At 50.9% G+C, this 19,897-nt stretch overlaps 2 protein-coding genes across 5 annotated transcripts in view; both read right to left on the bottom strand.

Annotated features, from left to right (window-relative positions):
• LOC307083779 (endophilin-B2-like) overlaps window positions 1-4,811 on the bottom strand; it is a 31,750-nt gene extending 26,939 nt beyond the window's left edge. For both annotated transcript variants that reach the window (XM_079747736.1, XM_079747737.1), the window contains exons 1-2: window positions 4,678-4,811; window positions 4,155-4,296 (exon numbers count right to left, since the gene is read on the bottom strand). In XM_079747736.1, the coding sequence (XP_079603862.1) occupies window positions 4,155-4,296; window positions 4,678-4,740 (205 nt within the window). In that variant the 5' untranslated portion in view covers window positions 4,741-4,811. The remainder of the gene's footprint in view (window positions 1-4,154; window positions 4,297-4,677) is intronic.
• Window positions 4,812-5,144: 333 nt separating this feature from the next.
• Window positions 5,145-15,938, bottom strand: LOC307087836 (phosphatidylinositol 4-phosphate 5-kinase-like protein 1). 3 transcript variants are annotated; one of them, XM_079753495.1, is made up of 10 exons: window positions 15,825-15,938; window positions 14,328-14,547; window positions 12,724-12,774; window positions 12,117-12,271; window positions 10,928-11,052; window positions 10,391-10,443; window positions 9,923-9,978; window positions 7,402-7,511; window positions 6,107-6,269; window positions 5,145-5,922 (listed from the first exon to the last, which is right to left on the bottom strand). In XM_079753495.1, the coding sequence occupies exons 2-10, from the start codon at window positions 14,514-14,516 to the stop codon at window positions 5,544-5,546; spliced, it is 1,281 nt and encodes a 426-aa protein (XP_079609621.1). In that variant the 5' UTR covers window positions 14,517-14,547; window positions 15,825-15,938; the 3' UTR covers window positions 5,145-5,543. The 3 variants fall into 3 exon arrangements, with proteins under 3 accessions (XP_079609621.1, XP_079609622.1, XP_079609623.1); XM_079753496.1 differs by having other exon boundaries at window positions 10,400-10,443; XM_079753497.1 differs by having other exon boundaries at window positions 10,409-10,443.
• Window positions 15,939-19,897: the final 3,959 nt, after the last annotated feature.

Here is a 19,897-nt window from a genome sequence, read left to right as displayed (position 1 = left end):
ATCTTGCATCCGGCGCAATTGACTTTCTTACTGATGCATGTGTCGTTGCTAGTTTGCAACTGGCGCAGAGCGTTCTTTTCCCTCCTGCGCCACACGTTGATAAATTAGGGAATGATCTTGTGCCCCAAGGGGCGGTTCGGCGAAAGGAGGAGGCGTGTTCTGGCGCAAATGTTCCCTGGTGCTATTTTGCAGTTTCAGAAATCATTTGCGCCACAAACCAGGAAATACCTGGTTTAAAGTCAGTGGCGCGTTGTTCAGATGCTACTTTAAGGGCGCATGCATAATATTGCTTGTGCACCTCGCGCATACACTTTGCTCCTCTCATCTACCTAGCCACACATTCTTGGTAAATTATTTGGGAAAGAACAGCTGATACAGTGGTAATAAGTTGTACTTTTAAATCAATGCATCTGCAAACACCGTACAGCAAACACATATTTTCTTGACACAGACATCGTGTACAAGCCCATAACTTTTAGGATTGATGAGTATTTCATCGTGAGAAAACATTGTTATACCGCGAGTGAGTGTTTAAAAGAATGAATAAATGCGGGCGCACGTGTGTATGTGTAAAATAATTAATGAATGCGGGCGCGCATGTGTGCATCCATCTGTTTAAACACACGCAAACTAAACACGTAACGCATAATACAGTCCATGGCAATGTATATTAACGGGGGGGGACACATGCATATTAGGAACACAAGTCAATAACGATAATGCATACAATACTGATAAGAAACAATGTTTATAATGTATTAAGTATATCATTAAATAGAACCACAGTTACATGCATATCATATGTGTGTTAAGTTTTCTTTGGCAAAAATTATTTGAGGACTCAGTATTTCTGAAGTTATGGGAGAAAACCTTATTCCATGTCTGAATTCGGCCATATTATTTGGCCATAAACTATGCCATTTGAAGTTTGAATTCATGTGCATCTGTCTCATCGGAGACTGCAGACGCGCTGTCAAAATATCAACTCGTCAGATTCAAATGCGCTCATGTCTCTTAAAGGGGATGGGAGCTGGCACTCTCATTGGTTTATTGCATGTTACGCCCAAACCACACCTACGGGTAATTAGGCTACTTCAGACCAACCCTTTTTAGATTTGCGCCTGGCACAAGTAATTTTTGCGCTGGTAAAATAGCGACATCGCCATAGAACCACCCACAAAGCTACTTGCGCTTGGTGCTTCTCGCTTGCGTTTCAGACCGTTAAAATAGGTCCCATGGTGTTTAAGGGCTATACAAATAAAATTGAATTGAATTATGTTGGGTGTTCGTTAAGTGTGACATCATCAGAGCAGTGACATCGTCAGAGCAGTGACATCATCAGAACAGTGACATCATCAGATTAGTGACATCATCAGAACACTGACATCATCAGAGCAGTACTCACCAGTGTAGTCCACTGAAGCGTGGAGATTAAAACACAAGTTAGACGAATCACTGAATAACGACAACTATGATAGCATCGGTTCACGTGGCTGTAGGTCAGACTGAAGCCTCATATTTAATACTTAAAAGGGTGGTTCGGAATTTTGGACACAGGGCCTCATTCCCAAGTTAGCCTTGGTGTTCTTTATCATTGACGACGGTTTTCAACACATTTCATTCAGTCCTTCTAGTTGCAGATTTCGCTTGTGCTAGGCTAGCGCACGGCAACGGGCAATACTAGCCTGCTAATAACACAGTCTTACCCCTCCACAGTACACCCGAGGTAAATCAATTATAACGCCAGACTATAGATGTAAATGTCTGTGTTGATAGAATAATGTTAGAGATAAAACTAACCTCGCATCGCATGAATCATTGCATTTTGAGGGACTACTTTCTCAGCAGCAGCGGAATTTAACCTAGGTATCAGTCCGCCGCTGCCGTAGCCTACTACCAGGAATATAACACTGCTGCTGAAACACAGCAAGTCCCTCAAAATGCAATGCAATGCAAGGTTGGTTTTATTTCTAACATTATTCTATCAACACAGACATTTACATCGACCGTCTGGCGTTATAGTAGATTTGCCTCGGGTGTACTCTGGAGTGGGTAAGACCGTTTTATTAGCAGGCTAGTATTGCCCGTTGCCGTGCGCTAGCCTACCACAAGCAAACTCTGCAACTAGCATAGCTGTTAGAAGGACTGAATGAAATGTGTTGAAAACCGTCGCCAATGATAAAGAACACCAAGGCTAACTTGGGAATCAGGCCCTGTGTCCAAAATTCCGAACTACCCCTTTAAGAGCTGTTTGTATTTTTGGGACCTTTCTGTGAGTGTGTTTGGATAGAGAAGGTCAGCCATTAATGGAGGAATGTGCTGCCAGTCAATCTGAGGACCGCCCCCGGCTCCTAGTTTAGGCCAATCAGGGAGCCTCTTTCATGAAGGGTTCAGGGAGCAGACAGAATGTTTAGTTTCCAGATCCCTCTCTCTTTAGGGGCAGTCGGTGTTGGACTGACGGTGTTATTATCCTTCACCGTATGTTATGTTCCATGTGTTATTATGGTAAATGGTAAATTGATTGCATTTTTACAGCGCTTTTCTAACCAGTGGCCACTCAGTGCTTTACAATAAGGCCTCACATTCACCCGGGCAACAGCCAGCTCATCGGAAGCAGTCAGGGGGAGGTCACTTGCTCAGGAAAACCTCAGCACTAGGGTTGGATTTAGTGATTCGTTTCCGCGAATCAGTTCGCGTCATTCAGTTCGCCATGACGAGTCGTTCGCGAATCGTTCGTTCGTTCGTTCAGTCAAGTTTCCGGTAGCGGTGAATCGAATCATGGAATGAACGGCTCAGACTCAACGCCTCCCTCGTTCTCATTCTCATACGTCAACATTACAACTTTAACCAAACGCAGCGGGATGGGGGGTGTAGTTGATTATTGGATGTTTAACATATCAGCAAAATAATAGACTTGATTTAGCAATGATGGTGGGCGTCCGGGTGTTTTAGGCTCCCATAAACAGAACCCTGTGCAGCCAAAGACTAAATCTAGCTGCCAAAATTAACACTGCCTTCAAAACGAGAGCTGGTTAATTGTGAAAAATGCATTAAACTGTCATCAGACAACGCAGTTATACGCTATTGTAATGACCTCGACGGTGACATAACGATGTCCAGTCGTGAGTACTTGAAGGAACTTTAATGTAACAAACCAGGTCACTGAAAACACGTAACCAACGGCAAAAAGCCACACTAACAACAACCGGTTACCCGGGCAACCCCCCAACCCGGTCCCTTCAACGTGCAAGCCCCCACCCTCCTGTTCTCCCAAGGCCCTCCCCCAGCTGACCTGATGATTCGCCCCCCACACTGATTGACAAGAAGAACATCCAATGCATGCACAGAGAACAACTGGAATAACGAACAACGAAATACAATGCAACACATAACACACAAACTCTTTAAATGTCCCAGGGTCGCTACACTATGGACTCTAGAGTTTCTGGTATAAATTCTGGGACGAATTTCAAATGATAAATATGTACACTTCATGTTGAAAGTATACTGTCGCGATTTCCATTGAAACGAATTGCGCGGTGACTAGTCTTCACAACGAGAGCTGGTAGGTTGTGAAAAATGTGGTATAAAGGCTGGGACGAATTTCGAATTATAAATATGTACAATGCATCCTTTAAATACGTCCATGCAACAGATGGCCAATGTGAATAATAGATAACTCGCTCACTAAGCCCATTTGTTTTTCCCCCATTAAACCGGTTGATTTCTGTCTCTGATTGACTAAAATTCAACGAGCGTGTCCTAGACTCAGTCCTAGAACCGCATACGATTGGCTGGCTCTCGTGAGTCGTGACGTCTCTTAGTTGGTCCCTCCTCAACACTCACACAGTGAGTGAACGAACTGGGAGGAGTCGAGTCTGAGAACGAACGAGGCGAACGAGACGAACGAGAGAGAGGAACCAATTCAGTTCGTTCGTCTAAACGATTCGTTCATTCGAACTGATTCGTTCGCGAACGAGTCAACATTCAGCACTGGAGGAGCCGGGGATCGAACTTGCAACCTTCCGGTTACCAGTCAACCCGCTCTACCTCCTGAACCACATGCCACCCATGTTCCACAATAAGGTGGATAAGGTTGCTTCGTGCTGTAATGTGTTATTAGTCCAATGACCGAGGGGAAGAAGGCTCCGTACCGGGGTTGGGCCGCAGCAGGATTTCGGTCTGCCGGCAGATCCTCTCGGTCCAGAGCCGGGTGACGTCGGCGCGGCCCGCCAGCCGCTCGAGGTCCGCGTCCGGCTCGGTCCGCTCGGCCTGACCGAGCCGCTCCTCCGTGAACTGGACAGTTGGACCATAAAATAAGGGCGCAGTACCGTCAGAGAACACACCAGACCCCAAACTCTACCTGGGTCTAATTATCTAGTTCTACAAAAACTACAACCATGGGACTGAGAACTACTGCAGTCAGAACATCAACTATTGACTCCTTAGACATTATAAAGATGCTCCTTTTTTATTAAACGACTTGTTGTGGTGTACAGTAAGCAAGGATAGCGCAGTCTAACATCCCATAATATATTAATATGATCCAGATGTGTTTCAGATCCGAGACAGATCGTGATTAGCTTCCTGCTAATGCTCAAGGGAAGGTTTTCGTTTTATAGCATTCGCCAAAGACTTAATTTGTCTATCCGAAACATATGAAGTCCTTATTCCTACCTGTACCGCCCGTGTGAAGAACACCCCGGCGCCAGAAGCCAGTTTCTTCATGTTGAAATCCATGCTGCGACTGGAAGTTTGTTTCTGCTGCGTCTGTTGCTGCTGCAGACTGCAGTTTGAGGGTGAGCCTCCAGGTTGCGCCGCGGACTGCAGTCTGCGGGTGAGCCTCTAGGGTGCCGCGGTCAGGCTGCAATCTGACGGTGAGCCTCCAGGGGGCGCCGCGGTCAGGCTGCAGTCTGACGGTGATCCGCCAGGCTACACCGCGGACCGCTAGCTATTCCTCTGAATTACTGCAGTGGGAGCACATTGTTGTTTTATTGCCGCCACCCACTGCCCTTATTTGGAACTTTACATGCATAAAGAAAAGGAAGCACAAGGAACCAAGTTTTAACATTTAGTCAGGAAAAAAAAAGAATTAATAAATAATACAAATAATTGTAAAGTATTACTTTTTTGTTCAGAGCAATGATATGTTTTATGGCCGTGGATTTTAAATGACAGCTTTTTGATATGATTATATTACTGTAGTTATTCATTTAATAAATTCAAGATTATCTTTTTTCTTATTTTTTATGAACTACTAACAGTCGACAAGATGACTAGTTTGGCTTCAAGAATACTAAAACAACATTTATTGTTAAACAACACCCGGAACAACATATAAGATAAGATACAATATAAGAACAGACATATAACATCAGATTACAAAACAAACTCCTCTTCTAATGTCACTTTCATAGACGTAATGATAACATGATGTTAGATTATGCAGCGTATTATTAAGCAGTCAAAAATATATTTACTTATATACATACTTTGATATATATAAATAATATTCAGGAGTGGGGTCACTGGGTGACCGGGGGTCACTGGGTGCGGCTGCGGACCCAGTGGCAGAGCCTCAGGGAGTAGGCGTGGGGGCTGACGGTGCTGAAGCTACGCCCGGGGAAGCGCAGCGCCTTGTACCAGTGCTCCAGCCTCTTCCTCCAGCCGTACTGCGTGAACACGTCAATGATGCCCACGAAGTAGCGCCGCTGCGGCCCGTCCAACACGTGCACCGCGTTCTGGAAGTCCGGCAGCAGCCGGCGGTGGCGGGCGTGGAACTCCCCCTCGGCCCCCCCGCTGGGCAGGGTCCCCAGGGGGACCCCCCCGCCGCTGGGGACCCCCAAGTCCTGCTCCTCCTCCAGGGAGCGCTGCCTCTCCAGTAGAGGCCGGCTGGGGCAGCCCTCGTCCAGATCCAGAGACCTGCGGTCACATGATCAGTGAGAGGCTCGTGGGGGGGGGGGAGACAGAGACGCACACACACACACACACACACACATGAACATCATAAACACACACACAGACAAACACACACAGTAACACACACACACATGAACATCAAAAACACACACAAACACACACTCACAGACAAACACACAACTCCTACTTTGTGGTCCGGTTGACGAGCGTGGCCAGCGAGTGCCTCTGGTCCAGCTCGTCACGGTGCAGAGCCTGCTGGCCAATCAGGAGGCTGTAGTCCAACACGTTGAGGCTCCGCAGGAACGCACTGTCCAGCTCCACCTGCTCCTCGAACCACGACCGCTCCGGCCCTGCACAGAGCACGGTACAGTAGAGTACGGTACAGTAGAGTACGGTACAGTAGGGTACGGTACAGTAGAGCACGGTACAGTAGAGCACGGTACAGTTCAGTACAGTAGAGTACGGTACAGTAGAGCACGGTACAGTAGAGTACGGTACAGTAGAGTGCGGTACAGTAGAGCACGGTACAGTAGAGCACGGTACAGTACAGTACGGTACAGTAGAGCACGGTACGGTACAGTAGAGCACGGTACAGTAGAGTACGGTACAGTAGAGTACAGTAGAGTACGGTACAGTAGAGCACAGTACGGTACAGTACAGTAGAGTGCGGTACAGTAGAGTACGGTATGGTACAGTACAGTACAGTAGAGCACGGTACGGTACAGTACAGTAGAGTACAGTACAGTAGAGTACGGTACAGTAGGGTACGGTACAGTAGAGTACGGTACAGTAGCGCACGTACGGTACAGTAGAGTACAGTACAGTAGAGTACGGTACAGTAGAGTACAGTAGAGTAGAGCACGGTACGGTACAGTAGAGTACAGTAGAGTACGGTACAGTAGAGTACAGTACAGTAGAGTATGGTACAGTAGAGTACGGTAGAGTACGGTACAGTAAAGCACGGTACGGTACAGTAGAGTACAGTAGAGTACAGTAGAGTACGGTACAGTAGAGTACAGTAGAGTACAGTAGAGTACGGTACAGTAGAGTACAGTAGAGTAGAGCACGGTACGGTACAGTAGAGTACGGTACAGTAGAGTACAGTAGAGTATGGTACAGTAGAGTACAGCACGGTACAGTAGAGTACGGTACAGTAGAGTATGGTAGAGTACGGTACAGTAGAGTACAGTAGAGTATGCTACAGTAGAGTATGGTAGAGTACGGTACAGTAGAGGATGGTAGAGTACGGTACAGTAGAGTATGGTACAGTAGAGTATGGTACAGTAGAGTACAGTAGAGTACAGTAGAGTATGCTACAGTAGAGTATGGTAGAGTGCGGTACAGTAGAGGATGGTAGAGTACGGTACAGTAGAGTATGGTACAGTAGAGTATGGTAGAGTACGGTACAGTAGAGTACAGTAGAGTACAGTAGAGTATGCTACAGTAGAGTACGGTACAGTAGAGTTTGGTAGTAAAGTGTACCCAGTATGATCTGTCCCTGGAAGTTGTTGTCCTTCAGCACGCTGATGACCGGGCTGCCCTGTGGCGCCGGCGCCGTCCAGCGGCCCAGCTCACAGCCCTTAATGTCATACCTGGATGGTCAGATACAGGTTATATACCGCTACCTGCTCCTTAGTGACCTGTCTCTGTACTGTCTAACCCCTACCTGCTCCTTAATGACCTGTCTCTGTACTGTCTAACCCCTACCTGCTCCTTAGTGACCTGTCTCTGTACTGTCTAACCCCTACCTGCTCCTTAATGACCTGTCTCTGTACTGTCTAACCCCTACCTGCTCCTTAATGACCTGTCTCTGTACTGTCTAACCCCTACCTGCTCCTTAATGACCTGTCTCTGTACTGTCTAACCCCTACCTGCTCCTTAATGACCTGTCTCTGTACTGTCTAACCCCTACCTGCTCCTTAATGACCTGTCTCTGTACTGTCTAACCCCTACCTGCTCCTTAATGACCTGTCTCTGTACTGTCTAACCCCTACCTGCTCCTTAATGACCTGTCTCTGTACTGTCTAACCCCTACCTGCTCCTTAATGACCTGTCTCTGTACTGTATAACCCCTACCTGCTCCTTAATGACCTGTCTCTGTACTGTATAACCCCTACCTGCTCCTTAATGACCTGTCTCTGTACTGTCTGACCCCTACCTGCTCCTTAACGACCTGTCTCTGTACTGTCTGACCCCTACCTGCTCCTTAACGACCTGTCTCTGTACTGTCTAACCCCTACCTGCTCCTTAACGACCTGTCTCTGTACTGTCTAACCCCTACCTGCTCCTTAACGACCTGTCTCTGTACTGTCTAACCCCTACCTGCTCCTTAATGACCTGTCTCTGTACTGTCTAACCCCTACCTGCTCCTTAATGACCTGTCTCTGTACTGTCTAACCCCTACCTGCTCCTTAATGACCTGTCTCTGTACTGTATAACCCCTACCTGCTCCTTAATGACCTGTCTCTGTACTGTCTAACCCCTACCTGCTCCTTAATGACCTGTCTCTGTACTGTCTGACCCCTACCTGCTCCTTAATGACCTGTCTCTGTACTGTCTAACCCCTACCTGCTCCTTAATGACCTGTCTCTGTACTGTCTAACCCCTACCTGCTCCTTAGTGACCTGTCTCTGTACTGTCTAACCCCTACCTGCTCCTTAATGACCTGTCTCTGTACTGTCTAACCCCTACCTGCTCCTTAATGACCTGTCTCTGTACTGTCTAACCCCTACCTGCTCCTTAATGACCTGTCTCTGTACTGTCTAACCCCTACCTGCTCCTAAATTACCTGTCTCTGTACTGTCTAACCCCTACCTGCTCCTAAATTACCTGTCTCTGTACTGTCTAACCCCTACCTGCTCCTTAATGACCTGTCTCTGTACTGTCTAACCCCTACCTGCTCCTTAATGACCTGTCTCTGTACTGTCTAACCCCTACCTGCTCCTTAATGACCTGTCTCTGTACTGTCTAACCCCTACCTGCTCCTTAATGACCTGTCTCTGTACTGTCTAACCCCTACCTGCTCCTTAATGACCTGTCTCTGTACTGTATAACCCCTACCTGCTCCTTAATGACCTGTCTCTGTACTGTATAACCCCTACCTGCTCCTTAATGACCTGTCTCTGTACTGTCTAACCCCTACCTGCTCCTTAACGACCTGTCTCTGTACTGTCTGACCCCTACCTGCTCCTTAATGACCTGTCTCTGTACTGTCTAACCCCTACCTGCTCCTTAACGACCTGTCTCTGTACTGTCTAACCCCTACCTGCTCCTTAATGACCTGTCTCTGTACTGTCTAACCCCTACCTGCTCCTTAATGACCTGTCTCTGTACTGTCTAACCCCTACCTGCTCCTTAATGACCTGTCTCTGTACTGTATAACCCCTACCTGCTCCTTAATGACCTGTCTCTGTACTGTATAACCCCTACCTGCTCCTTAATGACCTGTCTCTGTACTGTCTAACCCCTACCTGCTCCTTAACGACCTGTCTCTGTACTGTCTGACCCCTACCTGCTCCTTAATGACCTGTCTCTGTACTGTCTAACCCCTACCTGCTCCTTAACGACCTGTCTCTGTACTGTCTAACCCCTACCTGCTCCTTAATGACCTGTCTCTGTACTGTCTGACCCCTACCTGCTCCTTAATGACCTGTCTCTGTACTGTCTAACCCCTACCTGCTCCTTAATGACCTGTCTCTGTACTGTCTAACCCCTACCTGCTCCTTAGTGACCTGTCTCTGTACTGTCTAACCCCTACCTGCTCCTTAATGACCTGTCTCTGTACTGTCTAACCCCTACCTGCTCCTTAATGACCTGTCTCTGTACTGTCTAACCCCTACCTGCTCCTTAATGACCTGTCTCTGTACTGTATAACCCCTACCTGCTCCTAAATGACCTGTCTCTGTACTGTCTAACCCCTACCTGCTCCTAAATTACCTGTCTCTGTACTGTCTAACCCCTACCTGCTCCTTAATGACCTGTCTCTGTACTGTCTAACCCCTACCTGCTGCTGATCCTGTCATCAGGGAAGAACACACTCTGCATGATGATGAAGTACTTCTGGAGAGACAGGGGGGGGGTAGTACACAGTAGAATACGGTGATGTATAAAGTTATATACGTTCCAAAATGTAGAGTGTAGTAGTATATAGTTATATACAGTATAATACAGTATAATACAGTAGTATATAGTCATATACAGTAGACTACAATACACTGCAGTAGTACATAGTAGTATATAATAAAATACAGAACAATGCAGCTGTTTCCAGTAGTATACATTACAATACAGAAGTATACAGTATAATACAGTAGAAAACCGTAGTTTGTAGTAGAATACCAGGAGAGAATAGAAGCCAGTGTACAGACATGCTGAGGGGAGCAGTGGTTACCCTGGTTACCGTGGTTACCTTGGTTACCCTGGTTACCGTGATTACCTTGGTTACCCTGGTTACCCTGGTTACCCTGGTTACCTTGGTTACCTTGGTTACCTTGGTGTGGTTGGGGACGTTGATCTTATGGACACCTGAGGGGAGAGAGGTTCACAACGTAAAGGATAGAAGATATAGAGGATATAGTAGATACAGAGGATATAGTAGATATAGAGATATAGAGGATATAGAGGATATAGTAGATACAGAAGATATAGGGGATATAGTAGATATAGAAGATATAGTAGATATATAATATAGAGGACAGAGAAGATATAGTAGACACAGAAGATATAGTAGATACAGAAGATTTAGCAGATATAGTAGATATAGAGGATATAGTAGACACAGAAGATATAGTAGATACAGGAGATATAGTAGATTTAGTAGATATAGCGGATATAGTAGACACAGAAGATATAGGGGATATAGAGGATAGGGGACACAGTGGATACAGAAGACACAGTGGATACAGAGGATATAGATGATATAGAGGACAGAGAACATTTAGAAGACACAGAGGATATAGGAGATATAGAGAGATAGCAGACACAGAGGACACAGAGGATATAAGCGTACCCAGGAAGCGGACCAGTAGGGAGTGGGGGTATCTGTTGAGGTGGTCCACGTACAGCGGCAGGTTGGACAGGAGGAACTTCACTTCTCGATGGCTCTGGGTCTTCAGGAAGAACCTCTTGTCGTGTCTGCAGGGAGAGAGACACCAGGCTTGAGGACCTCACGGTGGCTGGTTCTACTCCCGGTGTAGAGCTCAGGTGTCAGTGAGCAAGGCAGCTAACCTTTGGGCCAGCTCCTGAGAGAGCCGTGTTTAGAGAAGTGTTGACCGTCTGGTTCACATGTTCTCCTAACATTGACGTTCACAGGCGCTCTCATCCAGAGCGACTCACAGTCAAACCAAACCACGATGAAACGACGATAGCAGGAGCCTCTGACCGCCCAGCTGAAGCATCTGGTAGACCTCTGACCGCCCAGCTGAAGCATCTGGTAGACCTCTGACCGCCCAGCAGAACGGGGAAGAGCCACGGTTGACCTGACAGTGCGCTCTCCTTCCGAAGAGCTGAAGACCCCCAGACGTTCTCAGAGGAGATGGGCTGTCACGCGTGTTTGAGTGCGCTCTTCAGAACCGTCCCTGTAGGGTCCAGAGGGGAGGTCTACCTACGTGATGAAGAACCGGTTCCTGATCTGTAGGGTCCAGAGGGGAGGTCTACCTACGTGATGAAGAACCGGTTCCTGTCCCTGTAGGGTCCAGAGGGGAGGTCTACCTACGTGATGAAGAACCGGTTCCTGATCTGTAGGGTCCAGAGGGGAGGTCTACCTACGTGATGAAGAACCGGTTCCTGTCCCTGTAGGGTCCAGAGGGGAGGTCTACCTACGTGATGAAGAACCGGTTCCTGTCCCTGTAGGGTCCAGAGGGGAGGTCTACCTACGTGATGAAGAACCGGTTCCTGTCCCTGTAGGGTCCAGAGGGGAGGTCTACCTACGTGATGAAGAACCGGTTCCTGTCCCTGTAGGGTCCAGAGGGGAGGTCTACCTACGTGATGAAGAACCGGTTCCTGTCCCTGTAGGGTCCAGAGGGGAGGTCTACCTACGTGATGAAGAACCGGTTCCTGTCCCTGTAGGGTCCAGAGGGGAGGTCTACCTATGTGATGAAGAACCGGTTCCTGATCTGTAGGGTCCAGAGGGGAGGCCTACCTACGTGATGAAGAACCGGTTCCTGTCCCTGTAGGGTCAAGAGGGGAGGTCTACCTACGTGATGAAGAAGTCGGCCTTGCTCTTGGAGTTGCTGATGAACTGCAGGTAGAAGTCGTCGGAGCTGAGGGAGGAGCGATACTCCTCCTCGCTCAGACCCAGTGACCTCCTCAAGGAGCTGAACACCGGGCCCGAGAAGGTCTGCATCTGGAAGCCCTGGAGACAAGGTCCAGTCTGAAGCTCTCCAGGAGAGCTACACTAATACCCTAACCCTACCCCTGTTATTAGAACATGACATGTTATAATAACAGAACATGACATGTTCTAATAACCCTAACCCTATCCCTGTTATTAGAACATGACATGTTCTAATAACAGAACATGACATGTTCTAGTAAACCTAACTCTATCCCTGTTTTTAGAACATGACATGATTTAGGTTAAGTCATTAACTTAATGTTTATAAACTGTCAGGTTAAGTTCCTTAACTTAATGTTCCTAAACTGTCAGGTTAAGTTCATTAACTTAATGTTCCTAAACTGTCAGGTTAAGTTCATTAACTTAATGTTCCTAAACTGTCAGGTTAAGTTCATTAACTTAATGTTCCTAAACTGTCAGGTTAAGTTCATTAACTTAATGTTTATTCCTGTGAAGGTAAAGTCACTTACCTCATGGACCTGAGTTTCCTGTTTTTTGAAACAATCAGCTGTCAGTTGTTCCTGGGGGGGGGGGGGGGGGGGGGGGGGTGGAGTCTGAGTCACATGTTGCACCACCACCAATCATAATTAATTCATCCAAATGATAAAACAATAATAACCTTAAATACTAACTTGGTTGGTCATCATTTACATTGTTATTACACTAATTGGACGCTCTGGTGAGTCTCTCCCCCCCCCCTCCCCCTCTCTCCCCCTCCCTCCCTCCCTCTCTCCCCCTCCCTCCCTCCCTCCCTCTCTCCTCCCTCCCCCTCTCTCCCCCTCCCTCCCCCTCCCTCTCTCCCCCTCTCCCCTCCCTCCCTCGCCTCCTCCCTCTCCCCCTCCCTCCCTCTCTCCCCCTCCCCCTCCCTCCCCCCTCCCCCTCCCTCTCTCCCCCTCTCCCCTCCCCTCCCTCCCTCTCTCCCCCTCCCTCCCTCCCTCTCTCCCCCTCCCTCCCTCCCTCTCTCCTCCCTCCCTCACCTCCCCCTCCCTCCCGCCCTCTCTCCTCCCTCCCTCGCCTCCTCCCTCTCCCCCTCCCTCCCTCACCTCCCCCTCCCTCCCTCCCTCGCCTCCTCCCTCTCCCCCTCCCTCCCTCACCTCCCCCTCCCTCCCTCCCCCTCCCCCTCCCTCTCTCCCCCTCTCCCCTCCCTCCCTCTCTCCCCCCTCCCCCTCCCTCCCTCCCTCTCTCCCCCTCCCTCCCTCCCTCTCTCCTCCCTCCCTCACCTCCCCCTCCCTCCCTCCCTCTCTCCTCCCTCCCTCGCCTCCTCCCTCTCCCCCTCCCCCTCTCTCCCCCTCTCCCCTCCCTCCCTCCCTCTCTCCCCCCTCCCTCCCTCTCTCCCCCTCCCCCTCCCTCCCCCCTCCCTCTCTCCCCCTCTCCCCTCCCCTCCCTCCCTCTCTCCTCCTCCCTCCCTCCCTCTCACCCCCTCCCTCCCTCCCTCTCTCCTCCCTCCCTCACCTCCCCCTCCCTCCCTCCCTCTCTCCTCCCTCCCTCGCCTCCTCCCTCTCCCCCTCCCTCCCTCTCTCCCCTTCCCCCTCCCTCCCCCTCCCCCTCCCTCTCTCCCCCTCCCTCCCCCCTCCCTCTCTCCCCCTCTCCCCTCCCCTCCCTCCCTCTCTCCTCCTCCCTCCCTCCCTCTCTCCCCCTCCCTCCCTCCCTCTCTCCTCCCTCCCTCACCTCCCCCTCCCTCCCTCCCTCTCTCCTCCCTCCCTCGCCTCCTCCCTCTCCCCCTCCCTCCCTCTCTCCCCTTCCCCCTCCCTCCCCCTCCCCCTCCCTCTCTCCCCCTCTCCCCTCCCTCCCTCCCTCTCTCCCTCCTCCCCCTCCCTCTCTCCCCCTCACCCTCTCCCCTCCCTCCCTCCCTCTCTCCCTCCTCCCCCTCCCCACTCCCCCCCTCCCTCCCTCCCCCGCCCTCCCTCCCTCCCTTACCTCTCCCCTCCCTCCCCCCCTCCCTCCCTCTCTCCCCCTCCCTCCCTCCCCCCTCTCGCTCCCTCTCTCCCTCCTCCCCCTCCCGCTCTCCCCCTCCCCCCTCCCCCTCCCTCTCTCCCCCTCCCCCCTCCCTCCCTGCTGTGTGGTGGGGCCTCACCAGGGGGCGGGGGTCTGGGGCGTCCGTCAGTGCGGTCTGTAGTCCGGTCTTGATGAAGCAGGCCAGGTCGTAGAAGTCGTGGTCCTGGTTGATCTCGAACACTCCCAGCATGCTCCACAGCATCCGCAGCTGCCACCAGCGCCGCCGGCGCGCCGCGCCCGACGCAGACACCTTCTTCTTGGCCGGCATCTCCGCCTCTGACCTCTGACCTGGGTTCACACTGGGGGGGTTGGGGGGGTTAGGGTGTTTGACCCCCAGACCCGCCCTGAGCACGCCACAACCCAACCTTCTCCTTAATGACTGCTTCATACTGTGGCTAGTGTATGCTACATTAATAATAAGTGGCTAGCGTATGCTACTTTACTCAATAAGTGGCTACTGTATGCTACGTTACTCAATAAGTGGCTACTGTATGCTACGTTACTCAATAAGTGGCTACTGTATGCTACGTTACTCAATAAGTGGCTACTGTATGCTACGTTACTCAATAAGTGGCTACTGTATGCTACGTTACTCAATAAGTGGCTACTGTATGCTACGTTACTCAATAAGTGGCTACTGTATGCTACGTTACTCAATAAGTGGCTACTGTATGCTACGTTACTCAATAAGTGGATACTGTATGCTACGTTACTCAATAAGTGGCTACTGTATGCTACGTTACTCAATAAGTGGCTACTGTATGCTACGTTACTCAATAAGTGGCTACTGTATGCTACGTTACTCAATAAGTGGCTACTGTATGCTACGTTACTCAATAAGTGGCTACTGTATGCTACATTAATAATAAGTGGCTACTGTATGCTACGTTACTCAATAAGTGGCTACTGTATGCTACGTTACTCAATAAGTGGCTACTGTATGCTACGTTACTCAATAAGTGGCTACTGTATGCTACGTTACTCAATAAGTGGCTACTGTATGCTACGTTACTCAATAAGTGGCTACTGTATGCTACATTACTCAATAAGTGGCTACTGTATGCTACGTTACTCAATAAGTGGCTACTGTATGCTACGTTACTCAATAAGTGGCTACTGTATGCTATCTTACTGAAAATTAAAACAGCATCCAGGACTGGGCAGCAGCATCCCATTTGTTTTACCCAGAGCAGGCAGCGACTGTCACAACCTGTTTCTTATTGGCTCATATTAGCATGAGGGTGTGACTCTTCCTGGTTTGATGACAAGCTATTCCACCTGCTATTGTATTAAAATAGTGAAGCAGTAAAACTCAGGATAAAAACACACATGCATTTGCATATCATTATGATAATGAATATCATATTTTGAACTTATCTGCAACTTATTTTTTTTATCTGAATTAGTGAACAGTGAATATTTGAACGGTGGTTTTGAAATGGTTCAACCTGAAATACAAGTTGCAAGAATTTCAAAGGGGAATTGAAAATAAATAAATTGTTACGAATTCAGTCCTGTTTAGGGCAGAGATTTGCCTCCGTATCAAACCTGGTGGTATAAAGTTAGACGACCTTACCCGGTGCTGCGTTCAGCCGCAGCTGGCGTTGGAGGACAAGTCCAGGGACCAGACGTGGAGAACAAACCCAGCGCCCAACCTGTGGCTCAGAGATCCCGCTCAGGACAGCATTCCAGACAGGTGAATCAGAACAGGACGGACAAGGAGGAGCCCAGGTGTGTACGCTGAAGGGTGTGGCTAGAGAGAGAGAGAAAGAGAGAGAGAGAGAGAGAGGGGGGGGGGGAGGGAGAGAGAGAGAGAGAGAGAGAGAGAGACGGGGGGGGAGGGAGAGAGAGAGAGAGAGAGAGAGAGGGGGGGGAGAAAGAGAGAGAGGGGGGGAGAGAGAGAGAGAGAGAGACAGAGACAGAGAGAGAGAGAGAGGGAGAGAGAGCAGCACAATGTGACCCAGAGAAGGGGAACATATTCTCCAACGGGTGGGGGTGGTCCACCCAGGTACCTGGGGACAGCACTATGGGGGCATAAGCTCTATGGGGGAGGGCTCCAACCCCTCCCCCACCTCTGGCATGAGTCTCCTGCCGCTCGGCCCCTTCCTGGCCCCCCAGGATTGGCGTTTCCTCTCTAATTACTTTCTCTGTGGCACTGCGGTGCCAGAAGGTGGGACCAGCAATGCTCCACACCCATACTGGACTACACCCCAAGACCAGACCTGCTCCACACCCAGACCGGACTACACCACCTCTAAAGAGACCACCTGGACCTCTAGAGAGACCGCCCCCTGGACCTCTAGAGAGACCGCCCCCTGGACCTCTAGACAGACCACCCCCTGGAGCTCTAGAGAGACCGCCTGGACCTCTAGAGAGACCGCCCCCTGGACCTCTAGAGAGACCACCTGGACCTCTAGAGAGACCGCCCCCTGGACCTCTAGAGAGACCACCTGGAGCTCTAGAGAGACCGCCCCCTGGAGCTCTAGAGAGACCGCCCCCTGGACCTCTGGTCGAAGGGGTAGCCATGGGTCTGGTGCTCCTCCTAGGGGTGTGGGTGTGTGTGGTGGTCCGGCTCCCCTGGGGGGCCGTGGCCGGGGGCCCCCCAGGAGAGCCGCGCTGCATCAAGGTGAACAGCTGTAAGTGCATCATGGAGGACGGGACCGGAGTCATCAACCTGGACGGGGTCGGGGACCGGGGGGCCTTCCTGAGGCCGGTGCCCCGCCCGCCGGGGGTCCAGGACCGCGGGGTCCGGGACCGGGGGGTCCGGGACCAGGACCTCCTGCTGGCCTTCAGCCCCTGCCGGCCGCTGGTGGAGCCCTGGGAGCTGGCCGGGACGGCTTGCAGCCGCGCCGCTGCGTGCCTCATAGCCAGGTGGGCGTGGCTCATGTCAGGTAGGCGTGGCTCACAGCCAGGTGGGCGTGGCTCATGTCAGGTAGGCGTGGCTCACAGCCAAGTGGGCATGACGCATGGCCAGGTGGGCGTGGCTCATGTCAGGTAGGCGTGTCGCATGGCCAGGTTGGTGTGGCTCACAGCCATGTAGGCGTGGCTCATGTCTTGTGGTTGTGGCTCATGTCAGGTGGGTGTGTCTCAAAGTCAGGTGGGCGTGGCTCATGTCATATGGGCGTGGCTCACAGCCAGGAGGGTGTGTCTCATGTCAGGTGGGCAGTCTCACAGCCAGGTAGGTGTGTCTCAAAGTCAGGTGGGCGTGGCTCACAGCCATGTGGGCGTGGCTCACAGCCAGGTGGATCTGTCTTTTGTCGGGTGGGCGTGTCTCTTGTCGGGTGGGCGTGTCTCTTGTCGGGTGGGCGTGTCTCTTGTCAGGTGGGCAGGGATAAGGCTACTGCATGCGGCAAAGAACAGCTTTATGATTCAGATGATCACTCAGTCTGGGAGGCACCAGGAGAACGCTGGAATCTTTCACAAAAATACGCACACACACACACTTAAACATAAACACATATACACACACACATGTATGTATAGACACACACACACAAACATATACAAACACACACACACACATGTACGTATAGACACACACACACAAACATATACAAACACACACACACACATATACATATAGACCAGGGGGGCCCAAATTCTTCCCAGTGGAGGGCCAAAATGTAATCGTGGGGAGGCTCGTGGGCCACAATTTAAATTTTTCAGTATATTTAGTCAAATATGTGGGAGGCGGCTGAACAGGATAGGAGCTCAACAGCGCCACCCTACCATCAATGTATCACAATGTTATTCTAGGGTCAGGAATGGAAGTGCACCAATAAATAATATTCAATGAGAGCGAGCGCAGATTCCGAGCGCTGATGGCGGAAAACAATAATATATACAGTGGGTAAGGGGCGGGCCCCGGACTGGGCAGCCCTGATATAGACACACACACACACACACACACACACACACACACACACTTAAACCCACACACATTCACACACATACGATCCAGCAGCGACCAGAACAAGCCAACCTTTTCCTAGGTCGATCCTCGAGTGCTATAAAGCACTAACCACTAAATACTAAATAAACACTTTACACTTAACTCCAACACTGAACGATAATGGCATTAGAAAATCTTATCTTATTGTAACGGTTCTCAAAGAAGCATTAAAGAATGGTTACCACAACTAGATAGCGAGAAGGTTGGCGAGGTGTAACACACTTAACTAACCTACCCAGCCTACCTCACCTAACTAGCCTACCTAACTACCTAACCTAACTAACTAACCTAACCTAGCTATCCCACCTACCTAACCTACCTCACCTTATTAACCTAACCTAGATCACCGCCCTCCCGTCTGTTGTCGTCAATGTCAAATGTATAAATGGGTTTGATGGATGTTCTTCATGAGCTGAGAGACAACTAACTAACTAACTCCCCCCCTCCCTCCCTCCCCTACCTCTCCCCTCTCTCCCCCTCCCTCCCTCTCTCCCCCCCCCTCCCCCCCCCTCCCTCCCTCCCCCCCTCCCTCCCTCTCTCTCCCTCCCTCCCCCCCTCTCTCCCCCTCCCCCCCTCCCTCCCTCCCTCCCCCCCCCTCCCTCTCTCCCCCTCCCTCCCCCCCTCCCAGAGGTGCTGGCTCCATCAGCTACGAGGACTATGGCCGCCGTGAGGGCAGCAGCTTCCAGTTCAACGCCAGCAGCCGGACGCTCTCCGTCTCCTACTACGGTGAGAGCCTTAGGGAGCCCCCCCGTCTCAGTAAGACCCCCTGGAACCCGTCTGTCCACCCCCCGGCCCCCATCACCTCTCCTCTCTCTCCATCACCTCTTCTCTCTCTCTCTCTCTCTGTCTCTCTCTCTCTCTCTCTCTTTCTCTCTCTCCCTCTGTCTGTCTCTCCCTCTGTCTCTCTCTCTCCCTCTGTCTCTCTCTCTCCCTCTGTCTCTGTCTCTCCCTCCCCCCCCCCCCCGCTCTCTCTCTCTCTCCTCAGCCCCAGTGGACCTCGACCGCCCCACGACCGTCATCCATTACCGCTGCGGGCCCGACCGGTCCGGGCCCCTCGTTCTCTGGGCGGAGCCTCGCACGGCCGGGCCCCTGCAGGTGTGGGTGGGGGGCCCCTGTGCCTGTGCCAACAGCTGCGGGGGGGGCGACCTCGGGCTGGGGACCATCTTCCTCATCATACTCATCATCAGCGCCACCGCCTACTTCGTCCTCGGTAAACAATCACAAGCTGTTGTTGTTGTTTGTATTGGCAGGGGGCTAGGCCAATCAGGAAGGACCCAGGTGTGACGCGGATTGGGATTGGCTGAAACTGGGCTGGAAAAAAACACTTCAACACTTAACACAAAATAAGAGAGTTTGAGGAAACTGAAGCGTGAAAGATAAAGACTTTATTATCCCTCGCGAACCGGTAAGAACAAAGCCTGAGGCCGTCTGCAGAAGAACCGAGGAGCCTGTCCCCAGGGCCCCGCGCCCAACGGCCGCGCAGACGCTTCCGCTCATTCCTGAACCTGCTTTGGTTCTGCGTCGGTTATTAGTAAGCTGACCAATCACAGCCCTTGCTGCTGTTTCGCCTCGACGGAAGGTTACAATCTTTGGGAGGCGCACGTCCGGCCCTTGCGGTGGACGCGAGGAGGGTCGACAGGACGTTAGGGGTCTGCCACCCCCTTGGGTTGTGTGAACGTGGGACCATGATCAGCCCT

This window comes from Pollachius pollachius (assembly GCF_949987615.1).
Source record: "Pollachius pollachius genome assembly, chromosome: 1".
Lineage (NCBI taxonomy): Eukaryota > Metazoa > Chordata > Actinopteri > Gadiformes > Gadidae > Pollachius > Pollachius pollachius.
Note: the sequence above shows the minus strand (reverse complement) of the source record. Positions and strands in the feature narration are given on the sequence as shown.

Bases quoted from the DNA above. Each gene is read 5' to 3' on its own strand.
- LOC307087836 (XM_079753495.1), bottom strand. From the start codon at position 14,516: ATGCCGGCCAAGAAGAAGGTGTCTGCGTCGGGCGCGGCGCGCCGGCGG. The intron at 7,512-9,922 runs GTAGGGGTTAGA...CTGACCATCCAG, and splicing joins GATGACAGGATCAGCAGCAG to GTATGACATTAAGGGCTGTG. The intron at 5,923-6,106 runs GTAGGAGTTGTG...ATGTGACCGCAG, and splicing joins CTCGTCAACCGGACCACAAA to GTCTCTGGATCTGGACGAGG.